Genomic DNA, 16,658 nt, shown 5'->3' with positions numbered 1-16,658 from the left:
TCCTCGAGTTCCGAACTTGTGTCCGCTCAAAGAGTCGCTGGCTTTCGGTTTTTCCGTGTTGTCTTTCCCGTTTTAACGCCGCACCAGACCCATGCGGTCTCCCGTCCCCTTTCTTCTGCACTCCCCGTAGCCTGTCGTATCGGATCCCTCCTCCCGGGCGGCCCCAATCGCGCGCCCTCATCCGCATGTGAGAGAAGGAGGCAGCTTTCGGCAGAAGCTGTGACTCCACAGCGAAGCATTGAGGCCCGCTGTGAGGAATACGTCGAATTTGGAATTGAAGGCGACAAACAGAGGATCGCTTTCGCAACGGCCCAAGGCGAAAACTTCTCTTCCCCTTCCCCTGTTTGCGTGGAGATCGAAAATGTGCACATGCCGGTCGGTGGATCCCACCGCGAGAAACCGACCACACGGCGAGAACGCTGGGACGAAAACCGGACGCGACCTGGCCTCTCCGGGGAGAGGCGAGGACGAGGCGCCGGAAGAACAGTCGGGACACGAAGACGAGCAGCCGAAAGGCGGAGGAGATATGTTGAAGAGAGAAGAAGCGTCACCGCGGGAACCGCTTGCGTCTGAATGGGAAAACAGCGACTTCGAGTAGGTAGAAGCTGGTCGAGACGAAGAGGCGGAAGCCGAGGAAGACCCAGAGCATGGCCCAGTGGAACGGCCTGACTCGGGCTTACCCTCCCTCTCTAACGACAATCGCGTACGTTTGCGGTCTCGCTCCGCCCCTCCATTTCCATCTCGCCGCCTTTTCCCCGAGCACTGCGACGCCACGTGCGCCGACAAGTGATTTCGCACGATTTCTCGTAGGGCTCTTGATTGCGTTGCCCAGCATCCACCGCGCGCGGGCTCTGATGTGCATCCGCTGTGAGCGTCATCTTCTGCTCCTCGCTCCTCCGTGCATTCGCCTCGCACCCCTCTCGCGGTTCTTCCTTCGTCCATCTCAGCAGTTTCTGGAGCCAAGGAACCTGCGCGCATGCGAGGCAGGCCTCGCTTTCGCGCACTCAAAATCCTTAACAGCTCGCCCGTTGTTGTGTCGAAGAACAGCAACCTCTCGTCGCTCGTCCCTACAACAATTTCTGAATCGTCGGGAGAGAACAGAAGGCTCGTGGCTTGTTCGAACGCACTTTCCCTCTCCTGTGACAGCGGACGCCCTCTCTCCACGTGTTCGTTGCAGCGGCAACATCCGGGCGTCTTTTGAGAGTCAGTCCCCGGTTCGCTGCCGCCTTCGACCTTCGCTTGCCCGACTTTCACTGGCAAGGAACAACGCGGACATACCGTCGACGCTTCCGTACCAGAGGCGCCACAGGATCCACGGCCCACTCCGCGGCGCAGCGACGTCGCGATCGAGAACCGGAGGAACGGGAGGTGAGGGTGTTTGCTGTCGAAAAACGTTACAATGCCTTCTCCTTCGTAGACAGCGAGCACGAGGCCTTCATTGTCGAACGCAGCCAGGGGAGTGGAAGTCCGAACAGTCCGAGACCAGATGGGCTGTTCTTTGTCCAGAGCAAAGAGGCGCACCGTCGCATCCTCACTGCAACAGGCAAATATGTTTCGTTGAGGGTGGAGACAAAGGCCGTTTCCACGGCACACTCTTCCATTCAGAGGGAAGGTTCGAAGATACCGGTTCTCCGCAAGATCCCACAAGCGGACGGCAAACGCCGTCGACCCAGGCGCGACAGCCCTGGCCACCTCGGGCCCTTCTTCGCCCGGTTTCCCTTTCCCAACTGGGGCCTTCGCCACGGAACCGGACGCACTTGCTCGGCTGTTCCCAGTCGCATTTGCGGAGGCGGCCGGCACGGCTGAAGCCCGCGTCGCGCAGAGACACAGACACGTGACTCCGGCTGCTCCGCCGGGAGGGGGTTGCAAGTGAGGCTGAATCCCGTGCGTTCCCGGCCCTCCTGACGACGGAGAAGAAGCCGACGTCGAGGAAGTGTTATTGACAAGGGAGTGCGGCAAAATACGAATGCTGTGGACGCCGTACTTGTTTGCGTGGAGAACGCGAGTGCAGACGCCCTTTTGAAGCGAATAAATGTGCAACGAACAGTCGTCGCTCGAGGTGTACATACACTGCATGTCCGGCGAGAAAGCAACCCCGTTGATGGGACTGCATTTGTCTCGAAATGTGCGAAGCAGCTCGGGCTCCGGGAACTCGCTTGGTCTTTCCCTGTCACTGGCGTCTCTCTCCTCGTCCTCAGAGCCTTCCTCAGGCTGCGCAGCGCAGCCCAGCGGTACTGGTGAATTCTGCACGGCCTCCTCCACCTTCATCGGGCGCGAAGCTGTTTCCCCGTGCTCCAGGCCGTAAGCCTTGCCAAGCTGTGAAGAGGCGTCCTGCGGCGTAGAGCAGTCCACAGCGCACAGAGAAGACACAGCTCCGCTAGAAGGAAGCGCATGCGCCTGAGCTTGAGTAGGCCGTACAGGATGATGTGTCGGTGACCTGGGAGGTCGAGGCGTCGAGTTACAGCCATCGGGGAAAGACACTGGGGCGCGAGCGCCTGTCAGCGGCGGGCGCGGCTGGGGGACTGACGGAAACGAAGATGGAGCTGAGCCGCTCAGATGTCCCCCAACTGGAGCGTGAGGCGGCTCTGCTGGCGGGACAGGAGGGGTGGACGACGGCGGAGACGGAACGTTGCGAACTGGTGTCGGAGGTCGGTAGACAACCGGGACAGCAAACGGCCGCCCTCCCCCTGCTGGAGCAAAAGACATGGTGCCGTCCCCTCGTCAGAAAAAGTGGGCGCCGCGAGAAAGATGCACGAGACAGGGAAAATTGTGGCGCAAGGACTGGTTTCGCACGGGGCCGGATTCGCGTTTCACTCGATGTGCGTTTTCGATTGGAAACAGGCCAGCAATGGCCGTGCGAACTGTGACACAAAAAAACAGGGGGAGTAAATCAAGAGTGAACGGGAAGCGAAAGGCCTGCCCCGCGCAAGGGGTGAAGATGTCGAGCCGGAGAAAAAAGGTTGAGTCGACGGAGCACTGGACACATTTCTTTCCTGGGGGAGAAATACCCGCCCTGGGGAAAAAGCACACCCGCCTCCGCCGCCTTCTCGTCAAGCGGCCACGTTAAAAACGCGACTCCAGAAAATAGAAAACATGCACAAGTTGTAGGTAGATATATGGGAACTGGATTGCTCTTACGTTTTTATCCCGGAGAAGAGGAAAGAGGTACCCCCGGAGAGAGAGAGATGGGGAGGTCGGAATGCTCACTTGATCTGCAGAAAGCCCCATTTCCCTCTACGATCTCTGTTGGCCGATCGTACGAGGAACATTTCAGACGGGGGTTCAAAAGCTGTCAGATGTTGCACGTTTTCTCAGGCGGCCAAGGGACGCAGCTGCCGATGCAAAACCGCGCCGGCCAGCTCACATCTCAGCGCACAGTGCTCTCCACAGGAAAAACATTCCTTGGACGTCCTCAGGGACTTCGATCGGCAGACGGTGGCTTCTCACTGCTGCTTTGTCACTGGCGAGGAAACGTTTTTTTCTCCATCGTCCGACACAGCAAGTCTGGAAGACCAGCCGAGCATCTGCGGGTATTATGCATGCAGCTGAGGTAGGGCGTCCGCGCTCGACAAATCGGAGTCCGATCCGGGCGAGGCCTGAGAAGAGTAGCCGAGACTCGCCTCGACGGAGGCACGAAATAGTGTCGCTGCTGCATGACACGGTCCATCGCGGCGGGGGCTTGGCGTAAGAACTGTGCACAACCAGAACAGAAACCAAAAGTACGGCGAAAACGTCCTGAGCGGCAGCCGCAACGCTGCAAAGGTTTGTGCGCCTGTGACTCACATAAAACCCCGCCTGCCGACACTGCGAAGGTCCAACGGAACGCCTGAGGGCCAAGTGTATTCAGACGATTTACCTGTTCCCTTCGAAGGGAGATACCATTGGCGGATCGGCGATGTTGCTGGCTAACGAACTCAGAAGAAGCGGAAGGCGTCCGCGGCTCTTCTAGTCACACAGAGTTCCAGGAAAACGCGTTCACCGTACAGACCATTCAAAAGTGTGTGCAGGTGAATGAGGCCCCCAGCCGCTTCTGAACAAAGAAGGGAAACATTCTCGTCCGCATAAATACACGTACAGGTACAGATGCTGGTACACCTAGATTCATAGCCGCGCGGATAGGAGTCCCCCTACGAAGATACAAAGGGTGTATTTGAGACGATTACGTCCCCCCGGGGCGCGCAGGAAAGGAAAGGCTTACTGGGGCATCAGAAGACTATACCGGGCACTCGCACGCCGCTTACTGGTTTTATGCACATGTTCGTTTCTATGTTCCAGGACGCCCGCGGCGAATCGACTGCGTCTGTGTTGCTGGCTGCAACGAGAGTCGTGCTCGAGTTTGCCGGGAGGCGAAACCTTCAGTGCTTCCTCCGTGGCCTTTTGGCGGAATAACTAGAAAGCTGACAGTTTATTGGGTGGCGCCTCCGCCGTTTCGAAAACCTACGCATTTGCTGATCCGCACACATACATGTGCACTGTTCGCCGCAGCTGCTACCTTCAAGTAGCGGGAAGAGAGGACGCATTTTCCCGAGGTCGGATCTACAGAATACCTCACCTGTGATCCCAAGATAAAACTGACGGACTGCCTGAGAGTGAATTCTTCTGCCTGGATTAGTGGAGGTGGAGGTAACGCTTTTTTCGTTTGAAACGCGCGAGAGTCTCGCACGACATGCCGCTCACTTTTCAAGTGATGTTCGACTGGGAAACCACCGTATCGGGGGCCGACAGGTCTGATGTGGCCTACCCGTCAGATGTGCGACACAGAGTCGCCCGCGTCCATTTGTTGCAAACGAGTGACACGATTACGTCCATAAGATCGGTACTTGCAAACCTCGGAACGTGCGGTCCTAGACGCCGGCGTGCGAAGCCTACATTTTCAAATCCTGGACTGCACCACTTGCGGATCTCGGCGGAACCTCTTGTTCCCTGTCCTGCGACTGCGTGTGAATCTCTGAAGCAAAGAAAAAGTGCACTTCCACGCGCAGGTCTACCTATATGCCGCTGGCGCAGGTCGGCCGCCGAAGCAAGGCCTCGAGAGACAGTCGACACCGGGCGAGTGTGTCTTTGACTCCGCGTCAGGAGACCCCACGCAAAGACAGGACGGCCTGAGGGAGGAACGAAGCAGATGATCGTGAAGTGCCTCGCTACGGTCAATCAGTGACGTGGGCTGTAACAACACCCTTTTCTCAAGGCGCGTCGGCCGTCGCCGAAAGACACACAGAAAAAAGTTCACAGAAGCACAGATTCGAGCACCTGACGCAGAAATCTCTGCAACGAAACGCGCCGCAGAAGCTCTTTTGCCTGCGTCGAGCTATCTCGCCGCCTTCTGAGTGTCCCGTGCCACATGAGGGAAGTGAAACACGCGTGCATCCGTTCACATTCTCCAGTTCCATCGTCGAAAACCCCGCAGCGAAGCACATACACATTCACTCCAAGGTTGTGCAATGGCCAGTCTAGCACTGACACCGGACGTGAGCACCGTCCGACATAAAATAGGCGCTGCACGTTGCACTCCCATCTTCATCGAAGTGGAGACCGCACTGCATTTCGCTCTTCTCGGATCTCAGCTGGGACAAAAGATTTTGCTCTCAAAACAAATGCCCCGCTCCGAAGGCCATTCCAGTGGGGAGCGAGACGCCTGGGGAACGGACGCCGGGCAGAAGCACAACTCCGCGGCGTCTCTCGCGGCTTCCACACTCTCTGAGACCGCGAACTGTTCCTGGAGAGTCTCGCGGAGTTAAGCTTCTTCCGCCGACTTTCCGACACCCTTCAAACCGTCGTCCTCGGTCGCCTCGTTCTCGCTCCAACCTGCCGCTCTCTCGCCTGCTCTGTGACAACCGCCTTTGGTGTCGCCATTGCCTCGGCTGTCTCCTCTTCTCTTCTGCGTCACCCAAACCCCCCCAGCTCTCGAAATACGCTGGCGCTCCTTGCCGACTTCGCACCATTTGCGGTCACGCGACTGCCGTCCCCGTTCTTGTGCTGGCCGTGCCTTCCTTCAGAGTCCTGCTGGAGGCGGTAACCGAGCGCTCGCCTACCGACGCACTGACCATGCTCGGCGCCTCTGGAGAAGCGAAGGATCTAGCAGTCCCGTCGAGTGCTCGGCTGAGATCTTGCAGCTTGCTGGCGTGCACACTCTGTCCCAATTTCTGTTCGCGAAACAAAAACGCATTTTCGAACGCAGAGGAACCCGCAAGTCGGAGGAACAACACGGTGTCTCACTCTCTACGACCGGATGTTCAGCTTCACGCGATTGAGCCACGCAAAACTGCTCTCTTCCACTGTTCGCTTCGTTGTTGTTCGGTACCCGCCATTCAAACACCCAGACACATACATATTGTCCACGATCTGTTCCTGAGCAGCGCTCAGGCAACAGCGAACGGTTCACACAAAACGCGCGAGGCGGATCCTCGCAGGGCCGAAAGGACACGCCCAAGAATGAACTTGGAAAGGCAAGTTTGCCCCGCCGCCCCGGCCCTGCGGCCAACAGCCTGTGCATGCGTCAGGCGCACTCTGAGGCGCCACCGCGCCCGCGGAGCCGCCGGCGCGTCGCAGCCCGTTGCTGTGCCTGGAGAGAAGAAGACAGTTCTCTTTGGGAGCATCCGCACGACATACACGCACTGTTTCTGCAAAAGACAAGAGCGTAACTGTACGCCAGAAAGACTCGGAGATCCCCAGCCGGTCGCCCTCCCTCCGAAACGCCGCCGCAGACCGGTCGCGCGCCACAAACCGACTCACCTGAAGGACTTTGACCGCTGTTTCAAAGAACGAAAAAACGTAGGGACCATCGAGAACAGCCAGTTCCTGCGTGGCCCAGTAAATGACGACAGCCTGCGCATCCCGGAGAGGTTCGACACACAAACAGCCAGTGCGGGAAAACCGAAGGAATGCAGAATCTCCACCGAGCGAGAGTGGATTCGCCCTCGGAGCACTCGCCGAGTCTTTCCAGGGCCGGACTCTTGTTTCCGTTCCCTTGGCAAGGCGCGTATCCACGGCACCTGTTCCCGTTGTGTTTTCACTCCGGGGAATTCACCCATTTGGTTGCCCAGTGCTCAGGTGAAGAGCATTCCCACAAGCAAAACGTGGGAAGGCGCGAGGACCAACCCCCGCAGGGGACGAGGAGGGAACGACGGGAAAACGCGGTGAGAGCCGCAAGACGCTCTATGGCTGTTTGTCTGACCGCCGCATCTGCCAGCCGAAGCCGCGCTGGGAGGTCCGGCATCTGTGGAGAACGGGACTTCCCCCACAGACCCTGTTTGAGGCTCTTAAAAGCTTTTCGCCGGATATCGCCTCGATACGTGGTTTGCCTGAGCACAGAGCGGCCCCCAGAGCGGCTCGCGGCGTTTTTCTGCGCCGACTCACCTGCATCGCGTGGAGAGGCTGCGGGTCTTCCAGGCGCTCTTCGAAAACTTCGTCCCAAAAGGCCGTCTGCAGAGAACAGGCAGGACCGGCACGGCGCACGGCTCAGGATTTTTGCGAAGAGATCGCGAACCGCTGGCATGGAGAGGCGCGAGATCCTGGTTTTCGAAAGGTGAAAGGATGCACCAAAAAGAGAAGCCGCTTCGTGCCGGTGTACAGCCTGTTACAGCCGCCTGTTTGGTCCGGGAGAGCTCGACCGTCTCGCCAGTTCCGGTGCGGTTCCACGTCACGTCGTGAGCCCGGTCGAACCCACAGGCGAAAAAAAAAGCGCGGCCGCCGCGACACCATTCGCACATCTCTCCGCTCCCGAGACGGAAACCTTTGCAAAACAGAACGCGTGAGCGGCAGGCTCGCCGGGAGAGGAGAAACCTTGCTGGCGGACACCGCCGGCGGTCAGCCGCGAAATCCCACATCGATCGTTCTGGGCCGTTTCCTTCGCCAGATTGTCTCCACACACGCGCGTACCATGATATGGAGCAGCCCCTCGAGGTCGATCTGTTCGCCCTCGCCGTTACCCAGGAGATCCTTCCAAATATGCTGTCTTGGCAAGTCGCACTTGGTCAGCCAGTCGACGCCGTAGGCCGCCTCCATTCGCTCCGAGACTTCGCGCAGCATGCCGCTCGCGCATATCCGAAACCCGCGAACCAGGACTTCGAGGAGTTCCGCCTCGTTGGTGACGGGGCGAACGCCTAAGGCTCCAGAGCCCGCCGCCGCGGGCGTCGCCCCTGCGCCGGCGCCTGACGAGAGCGCGAGAAGCGAAGCAATGCCCGCTGTGTCGCCTGTGGACAGATCTGCGACCTAGGGGGACGTGGAAAGAGAGAGACGGCGACGCAAAAAGGGTACAGAGTGGCCAGAGCTGGGCGGCTCGTCAGGATGCGAAAAAGAGCCTGGAAGAGACAGCTCCGCCCCTCCCGCTGGCCTCGGTTCAGACTTGGCGCAAACGTTCGAGGGAAGAGAGTCGCCTCACGCGGTGTCCCCGAAGGAAGGCAAAAGGAAAGGTGGAAAGGCCGTCAGTCGCTGAAAAAGACGCTTCTGCAAACTGCCTGGTTCTGGGGAGCACACACGACGAGTGGGACTTCGGGTTCAGATCTCGCCCCCTACACTGCCGGCCATGTGTTTGCCTGTCTGCTCTGTGGCTGTTTGGGGCGTTCTTCGACTCCTTGCTCCACCCAACGACCGATCCCTCTTCGCCCACTGACGTTTCGTCGCTGTGTGTATCCTACCTTCAGGCCGGGAGGAAGCCTTCGCAAGTTGACGGGCTCTGCGCGGAGAATCAAATCTGTCTGGTTCCTGTCCAAACCGCCGACGAGGCCGCCGTGGAGAAACACCCGCTCATCGGGGCCGAAAACGCGTTCGAAAATCTCGCTGCCGATTCGCCACTGGATGTACAGCAGAGAGTTCGGCTGGGAGGCGCCTCGAAGGATCTTTGTGCTTTGCAAGGCACCTGGAGAGAAGAAAGACATCGGGGACAAAGGCGCATCGACCTCCCAAGCGCGATCTCGGTCTCCACGTGCGTCGCATCGCCACGCGCGTTTGCAAATATCCAGAGAAGGCCCGAAGAGCTCGGTATCCGGCAGCTGATGACGAGTTTCTTCGCGAGTTCAAAGGACAGGGAACTGCGCCTCGACAACTGCCGTCAAGCAGAAACTCACGCCCCACAGCCAGGTCGAGAGGGGATCGAACCGCGGTGCCTGCGAACCTCCTTCCGCACGATCGCTTGCTCCTCGATTTCTCTCGAATTCTTTCCCGTGTCACCGGTGAGCACTTACAGAAGAAAGCTCGTGGACTGACAAGACTGATCTCGACGCTGCCGCACCACGTTGTCCCTTCGTCGCCCTCGAAGCTGGAACCTCGCCCCGGGAGGCCTCCAATCAGGCTCTGCGGAGTTCCCGCCAACCCCGCGGTCCCCGGAACGGCCAAGACGCTCGAAGAGAGACCTGCGCTGCTGGCGCCTCTGGAGCTTCCCAAAGGCTCGTCGCAGCCGCCGACGCTGGGCGCGGCGGACGAGCCGGAGACGGCGCTGGCCGTGCCGGAGCGGCCGAAATGCGGGGTGACGCCTGGGAAGTTGCCGAGCGTCCCGGAGGCTTCGAGCGCAGAGCGCCGCAGGTACGTCACCAGCGAGTGCGTCAGATCCGTGCTGTCGCGGAGGAACTCTCGCCGGGATGCTGCGGACGACGGCGGCTGCGGGGCCGTGGACCCGCTCCGAGACTCCCCGGAGCGGAAAGACTGGAAACTCGCGAGGCGCTGTGGATGCAGCGAACGAGCCTGGACGATCTGAGATCGAAGCAGACGCGGGGAAGGCAAGCCAGAAGGGAAGGGAGGTGTGCTCGAAGACGCCGCAGGTGAAAGACACCGAGAACGCGGGTCGAAACGCGTCACTCTGCGTAGCCCGCAGTCCGCGGCGAAAACCCCGGACCGTTTTGCTCGACGCGAGAAAACCTGCAAAAGTGAGGCGGGCGTCTGCTTTCCATCTGGCTGCCGTCTTTTGTGAAGCACGTGGTTGGTTCCCTGCGTGAAGAGACGGGAGGATTTCGCCTTGCCCCGCCTGAAAACGTCTCCATCTATCGGTTTCTGTCTCTGCCAAACACTCACGAGCTCACCTGAACACACGGCGGGTGACTGGGATCGATGACGTGGAAGACGATGGTGCCTTCGTTCAGATTTTCTGTGTGTTTGAAGACACGAAAGGCCTTCCCTGTGTGGACGCCGAGGCTGCGGCAACCGCCCATCCCAGGCTGGTCCCAGAAGAAGACGAACTGCCTGAACGCGACAGGAGAAGCGAGGCGACGCAGCATCTCCACATAGCCACGTGCACGTGCATGCGCACTACTCAGAAACGTCTGCCACGCGCCGTCTCCATTCTGCGCCGTGGGGCAGATGCAGTGGATGCATCTAAACGTCATCACCCTCATATCTCTACAGAGAAAAAACGGGAGAGAATCCAGTCGCTGGAGCGTTTTTCGAGGTCGACGGGCGCGTCCCACGCAGCGTTGAAAGGGGATTACACAAAGAAACGTTCCGCCGTTTGCGTCGAGCACCGGAATGGAGCGGAAACGCCTGCAGAAAGGCGCTGAACCGCGACGCACACTTCAGAGCCAGAAGGGACGGCAACCTGAGGAGGCGCTCGAATCGCAGGGATCGCTGCCGGTGAAAAAGTTTCTCCAGCGCGCCTTCCTCGACAAAGAATGGCCAGGAGCACTGAAACTCCCGGCCACATGGCCCTCTCTTCTCGAGACGCGGGGTGGGAACGGGCTGTCTTCCGAAAAGTTTCTGGCCGCAAATCCTACCCGGGTCGCCCAGGAATCAGGTACGTGCAACTTCCGCCCGTGCCGAAGAGAAAGCCGTCGCTCTGGCACCCGAACTCTGTGAGGCAGAGCGGAGGAATCTGTTCGCTGGGGAACTGCATGCACCACACACACCGAAAAAGAGACACGCCGAGAAACTCCCGACTCGAAAGGAGCTGCAAATCCCGAGAAGAGCACCAGAGAAAACGTACTCCCCCGCGACTCTTGCGCGCCCGTTCTCGCGACGGAACTGACGCGTTACACGATCCCGCTTGCTCAAGGACCATCTTCCTCAGAAACAGTCAAGAGAGCGCCTCGCAGAAAGTCTTCGACAGATCCCCCCGTGAAGCACGGGCTTCTTTCACTGGATCTCGTCTCTTCCACGCTGTAGCCAGATTTGAACCGTTGCTTTACGTTACGCACAGGACCAGTACGGCAGTTCGATGCATGAGACAGCCGCCAGTCCGCCGTAAATAAGAGAAGCACGTCGCCCGTGGGATAGCTCTCCTCTCATTAATCAAGAGAGGTCGTCTCCACGGCGCCCGCAATTCAAGCAACTGACGGTAGAGACGCGTTTTCACGTCGACGCACACGTGCCCGCATGTTCCCACGTGGCGCGCAAATCAACACTGACAAAGACGAGCTGTCCACTCACGGCTCGAAAACCACATGCGAGGGCCTCAGCCTCCCGTGTAGAGTGTCTTGGAACCCCGGAGTAGAAGTTGGTACGCAACCGTGCTTTTCTCACAAGGGCGAAGCTGCAACTTTGTAGCCTCAATGAAAGTCGGTCGAAGTGAGAAGGCATGCGAAGAAAACGGTCACTCCTCGCTCACATCAATACCTGTAGTTATATACGCCTTTATATACGCACGCCTATATATCCTTTTCTCCAGCGATATATAGATATATAAATATAGGCGGATCTTCCTATCCACCGAAATGGAAAATGCCTTTTCAGCTTCACCTACCTCAAGCCAGATCCCCTCCTCGAGGCGCTCCTTTTCTTCTCGGCGGCGGTCGAGCACCAGCAGATGCGTTGTCAGGTTCACAATTCGAATCAGCATCGACCGGTGCGATTTCCGCAGGCGCTTCTTCCAGTCGACGTTCTTCACATTCCACACGAAATGCATTGGAATCCGCGGCGGAATATCCAACGGGTCGGCCAGGCCTTGCGGACACGCTTGGTAAAAACCCGCCAGCGCCTGCTCCAGCTCCTCGCGGCACTCTGGCAGAGACAAAAAAACACCGGGGCATCCGTATACACCCCGCGAGGAAAAAACCTAACAGTCGGAGGAACATGCAGAGACGGCCGGCGTGACACGAACTCAAAGACGACACAGCCGCGCAGGGAGTTGCAAGGAACGGACTTCAGGAGTCCGCGCCGCATCGCTCGCCAGTTCTGGACGTAGATGCGGGTCTCTTCACAATGGAACTCGACGATCCCCTCGCGCTTCTCCAGAGCTACGCACGCACACCGCGCTCTGTGTTTGACGAACCACTGCGGAATTCGACAGTCCTGAAAGCATCTCGCTTCAGTCTGTTCACCGCCGTTGTGACCATTCACTCATGACCGACTGCCTACATGCATACATACATATGTATATATATATATATATATATATGTATATATATACATATATACATATATGAGAGATCGACTGCAGCCACCAGGTGGACGAGCAAACGCCGTGAATAGGCATGCGTGTGCTTTTGCTCTGTGGCTGTTTTGCATGCGCCCGCGGCTCCAAGAGCTTTTCGGGCTGCTCCTCAGGATCCGTTTTTTTCTGGGCTCCAGCGCAGCCCCGGGGCTGCGGGTTGTCGGGAACCCACAGAACTTCGACACCAAACCGCCTTTCTGTCGTCTCCCCCAGCCGCCTTCCGCTTCTGCCGTCCTGTGTCCCGCCAGGCGCCAAGTGCACAACTTACTCTGTAAAAAGACAGAGCCTTCGGCAGTCTCTTTGACGGTGACCAGGAACTGCAAAGAGACATACACCGCAGGAATCGTCTTTGGCGAAAAAGAGCGTCTTCCCAGAACTACGAAAAGGGGTTACCCTCCACGCACACCTGTTTGCGTCTAAAAAGAGAGAAACCACTTCTGGCTGCGGATTTCGGAAATAAGGGCCGCCCGCCTCCTGGATCGCGTCCCACCGTAGGGGGCCTGAGCACTGGACTGTCCCTGTCCTCAGGGCCCCGACACGTCTGGGTTTTTCTGGAACCACGGTTTGCCACTTCAGCGGGGGATCGCAATCCGGCCCAGTTCACCCTCGCGGCCTTTTGCCGCGCTGAAGAAAGAGAGGCTGAGCCTGCGCGATAAGCCTCACGAAGGCGAGCTCGGAGGCTACGTGTTGGGCAACGAGTTGTCCACGAAGTGAACCGCGGTGCGACGGAGAAACGACCGGTTGCACGTGCCCAGTCCTCTTTGAAGAGTTCCCCCCGAAAAACGGTCTCTTCTTTGTCAGCGGAGAAATCCCCTCCCTTTTTCGCCCAGTTCCTCGCGTTTCCGGCTCTTCGAACCCAGCAATGCGAGACACTTCCCAGGGGAACTACATATTCAGCGTGGCAGGCAGCACTGTGGACAGCATCTGTCTCGATCGTCTCCACCTCCGTTTCGTTTCTGGCCGCTCGGGGGCCCGGCGAAAGCCCAAAAAACCAAGGGAGGCTACCTTGCTGTAGACGAAGGTGTCTGCCGTGTAGGCGAGCTCGAAAATCTTGAGGGGGTCGGGCATCTTCTTCTTCCGCGGATCCGAGTTGCAGCCCATCACGCTCACGTGTCTGTGCATACAGCCGAAAACGCACGGACAGCGCGCCTTCGCGCAAGGCGAACTTCAGTTCCCAGGCCCTCTGATGGTCTCGCGTGCTGGGCTTTTCTCTCCCATCCCCCCTTCTCTCCCTCCCCGGAGATGTTTTCTTCTCTCTCCGGAGAATCTGGAAACCTTGTTTGACTGCAGGGTCGACGCGCGGCTTCGCACTACAGCCGCCGTCGGAAACGTCCGCGCCAGCAGGGCTTTTCCAGTCTAGATCTCGGTTTTGTGAACAAAAAATCCACATAGGCTGGGATTCGCAGCGAGCACGTGCAGAGAGGAAGAATTCTCTGTTTCTTCGAGGTGCGCTGCACAGTTATGGCCTGCGGATCATCTGTAGACTCCCGGGACACAGCATACGATGGGACTCCTAGGTTGCCACAACTCCTTTTTCTGGGGAGATTCGCGTTGGGGGCTCCGATCCTGAGAAACCCACCTGTTGTCTCCGAGGATTGGAACCTCGAATTCGGAGCTGACGATGTACTCAACATCGTTCAAGACAACAGCGTACTGGATCTGCACAGAAAAACCGAGAAGAGAAAGCCGGCGAGAATGAGTGAATTCCTGGCCTGGAAGAAAAGAGCCGCGAGCAGGTCTGGCGGGAAGGCCGCGCGATGTTCAGTCTGCGCCGCCATGCGCAGGAAACGACGAGCGCGGGTTCGGTTTCCCGTTTGACGGGGGGAAAAGCTGGGATCTCTACACTCGTCAGAACAGCTCTTGGGGGTTTCCAAAGTTCGGCACGCTGGAGGCCGCTGCCGGTTCCCCCCAAAAAGCGTATCGGGGAGCGACACCGTGCCTGAAAGATCTGTCTCCGGAGAGAAAACTTGCGGGAAGAGCAGAAGGATGACAAAAGGTACATGGAAACTGTCCAAGCACGTATCGGGCCTCTCTGCTCGCCCCCCACATACGGAAGCCGCGACGCAGGTCAGCAACCGTTTCCTCCCGGAGATGTCCGTAGCATGCATCCAAGTGTTTTTTTGCCTTCTCACGCGGGGCACCGCTTTCCCTTTTGCACTTGGACGCGGCGCGCAGCGTCCGTCGTGCACGTTGTCCCCGTTTCACAGAACTCGTCTCCTGCGTCCACGTCCTGCCAAGACACTCCGGCGCAACACCCTTGGCGCGATCTTTGCTTGGTGCCGCTGGAAAGATCTTCCCTTTTTCTCAACTCTCCCTCGAAAACGCCCTCTTACCTTCCCCGAGAAGGAACCGAAGGACCGCGTGCACTCCGCCAAGCAGACCATCGTCTGGTTCGGGACTGAGAGAAAAAGAGAGAACGAAAGTGCGCTCCAGAGAATTCCGGCGGTGACACAAGAAGGCACGCGCGAGGGAGGGGGGCGTATCCCATTTCTGGTCCAACTGCAAATCTAACCGAGTCCTCGGGCGACAAAGGAAGCTGACACTAGCCAGAGAGACCGACTGGCCGAACTTACAGATACTCTCCCGAGGCGGCTGCAGCCAGCAGCCATGGTGAGTGGAATGGAGATGACGGTACCAAACAACGCTGCAGCGAAAAGAAGTTCAAGGAAAGACAGAAGGAAAAGCGTCGCTGAGGGTTGAAGACAAGTTCATATGCGACTTCCTGAAGGTCTCCGGCAGTCTCCTAGTTGAGTGCCGCGCAAAAGACAGAACGCCTCCGCAGGCGCAGCAGTATCACACACGCCACCGTCGGCGCCATCTTCCGTTCCTCTCACGCAAAAGGAACAATTCTCACGTGTACGACTCTCCGTGCGCGCTGGGCTCTTCGAGACGTGTTAGGCTAGCGCTGTCTCTCCGCCTGTTCTCCAGAACCCGGGAAGGGCGGAACTCTCCCTCTTCCCAGCATGGAGCTTGCAGGCGTCGTGGCGGCCCAGCGCAGATGGACCGAGAAAGGCGCGTCGCTTGGAGTGCTTTTACGCTTACGACGTGTTGTTGATGAAGTGAATCTCACAGGACCGGTTCGTAGTGATCATCATCTTGCTCCCGGCGTAAGGAGGGGAAAATGCAGCCTCACAATGTTCTCCCCTCTCGCCGCCTCCGTCGCCTCATCCTCTTTCTCGGTGGCAAGGTGTCTAGACACTGCATCCACAGGCTACGCCCCCACCCGACGCGCACCAGGCCGCCGCTTCTTGCGCCTTTCTGGTCGAGTTGACGCTGGTGTGCGCTCCCCCGCCACGGCAATCTCTGCGGCGACTGCTGACCGTTCGAACATGAAAAAAGCTTGCCGCCGAAGAGCGCGCGCTCGCCAGAACGGAAGCCCAGCAACGGCCGTCCTCGTCGAGGCAAGGTGACCCCGCAAAGAATGGTTCACGAGTTGCCAGGTTCTGCGCAACCGAAGACAGCAGCGGGGAAGCGAGAAAGACTTCCGCGGCAAAAGGCCTTGTCTTCAACAAGAGGGAAAGCGCGGGAGAACCTCTGCCTTGCCGTCCCTCGTGAATCCGAACGGACACCAGAGAAGGTCTCGGGCCCCAATAGCCGTTAACCTTCCCTTTTCCTTACGTACTCTGGGCCCCGACAGCCACCGGGAAAGAAAACAGACCAGTCAGAGAAGAAAGTTACGTTCACTCGCGCGGTTCAACCGTTCACGAGCCTATCATGGATGGGCGACTTGGACTTGAGAGGCTCGAGAAAAACAAGAACTAAGGAAAACAGGCACGAGACAGCTTGGCGATGTAGACTGGAGAACAAGACCGAAGCGTTCATCGGCAGAACACAACAGGGTTTGACGGAGCGACTGTGTACGGCAAAAAGACGAGGCGAGGAGTGAGCCGTCTAGGCCATGAACGGGGAACAGAGCGGGGAAGAAGACTGGCAGACTGCGGAATCCAAGTTCGCTAGTTCCAACGACGTTACACACTCTCGATTCTGACCGAGAAAGGCGCTGCTCCGCAAGGCCCTCAGAGCTTCCAGTGAGGATCCACCGGATTCAAAATTGGGAGTTCAGTTGCGATGGCGGCACAGAGCGGTGTTGCAAACTGCTTCTTTTGGAGAAGTCCGTCTGTTTCGATCTCTACGAGGGTTGTCGTACACCCTCGAAAGAGAGACATGCAAGGAAACCCGAGGCGGAAGACAGCTGTTCCTTCTCTCCTGTTAGAGAGGCCCAGAAAGTCCTGCGGCAGAGAGCCGCCAAATGCGTTTCCTCGTTGTCTTCGTGTGCCAAGGCAAGAAGCTCTCAAACAATAAC

The 16,658-nt window shown here is 58.3% G+C and overlaps 2 protein-coding genes across 2 annotated transcripts; both read right to left on the bottom strand.

Annotated features, from left to right (window-relative positions):
- Nucleotides 1–177: 177 nt before the first annotated feature.
- On the bottom strand, nucleotides 178–2,706 carry NCLIV_029180 (putative WD-40 repeat-containing protein; the record flags this gene model as incomplete). Its single annotated transcript, XM_003883113.1, has 1 exon — nucleotides 178–2,706. The coding sequence occupies one exon, from the start codon at nucleotides 2,704–2,706 to the stop codon at nucleotides 178–180; it is 2,529 nt and encodes an 842-aa protein (XP_003883162.1).
- A 3,242-nt stretch (nucleotides 2,707–5,948) lies between these two features.
- Nucleotides 5,949–15,450, bottom strand: NCLIV_029170 (conserved hypothetical protein; the record flags this gene model as incomplete). Its single annotated transcript, XM_003883112.1, has 15 exons — nucleotides 5,949–6,143; nucleotides 6,733–6,825; nucleotides 7,357–7,422; nucleotides 7,879–8,211; nucleotides 8,637–8,857; nucleotides 9,183–9,687; nucleotides 10,014–10,173; nucleotides 10,701–10,813; nucleotides 11,666–11,922; nucleotides 12,624–12,672; nucleotides 13,361–13,469; nucleotides 13,935–14,014; nucleotides 14,689–14,753; nucleotides 14,929–14,999; nucleotides 15,398–15,450. The coding sequence occupies 15 exons, from the start codon at nucleotides 15,448–15,450 to the stop codon at nucleotides 5,949–5,951; spliced, it is 2,370 nt and encodes a 789-aa protein (XP_003883161.1).
- Between the last annotated feature and the right edge of the window lie 1,208 nt (nucleotides 15,451–16,658).

This window comes from Neospora caninum, chromosome VIIb, assembly GCF_000208865.1.
Source record: "Neospora caninum Liverpool complete genome, chromosome VIIb".
Classification (NCBI taxonomy): Eukaryota; Apicomplexa; class Conoidasida; order Eucoccidiorida; family Sarcocystidae; genus Neospora; species Neospora caninum.
Note: the sequence above shows the minus strand (reverse complement) of the source record. Positions and strands in the feature narration are given on the sequence as shown.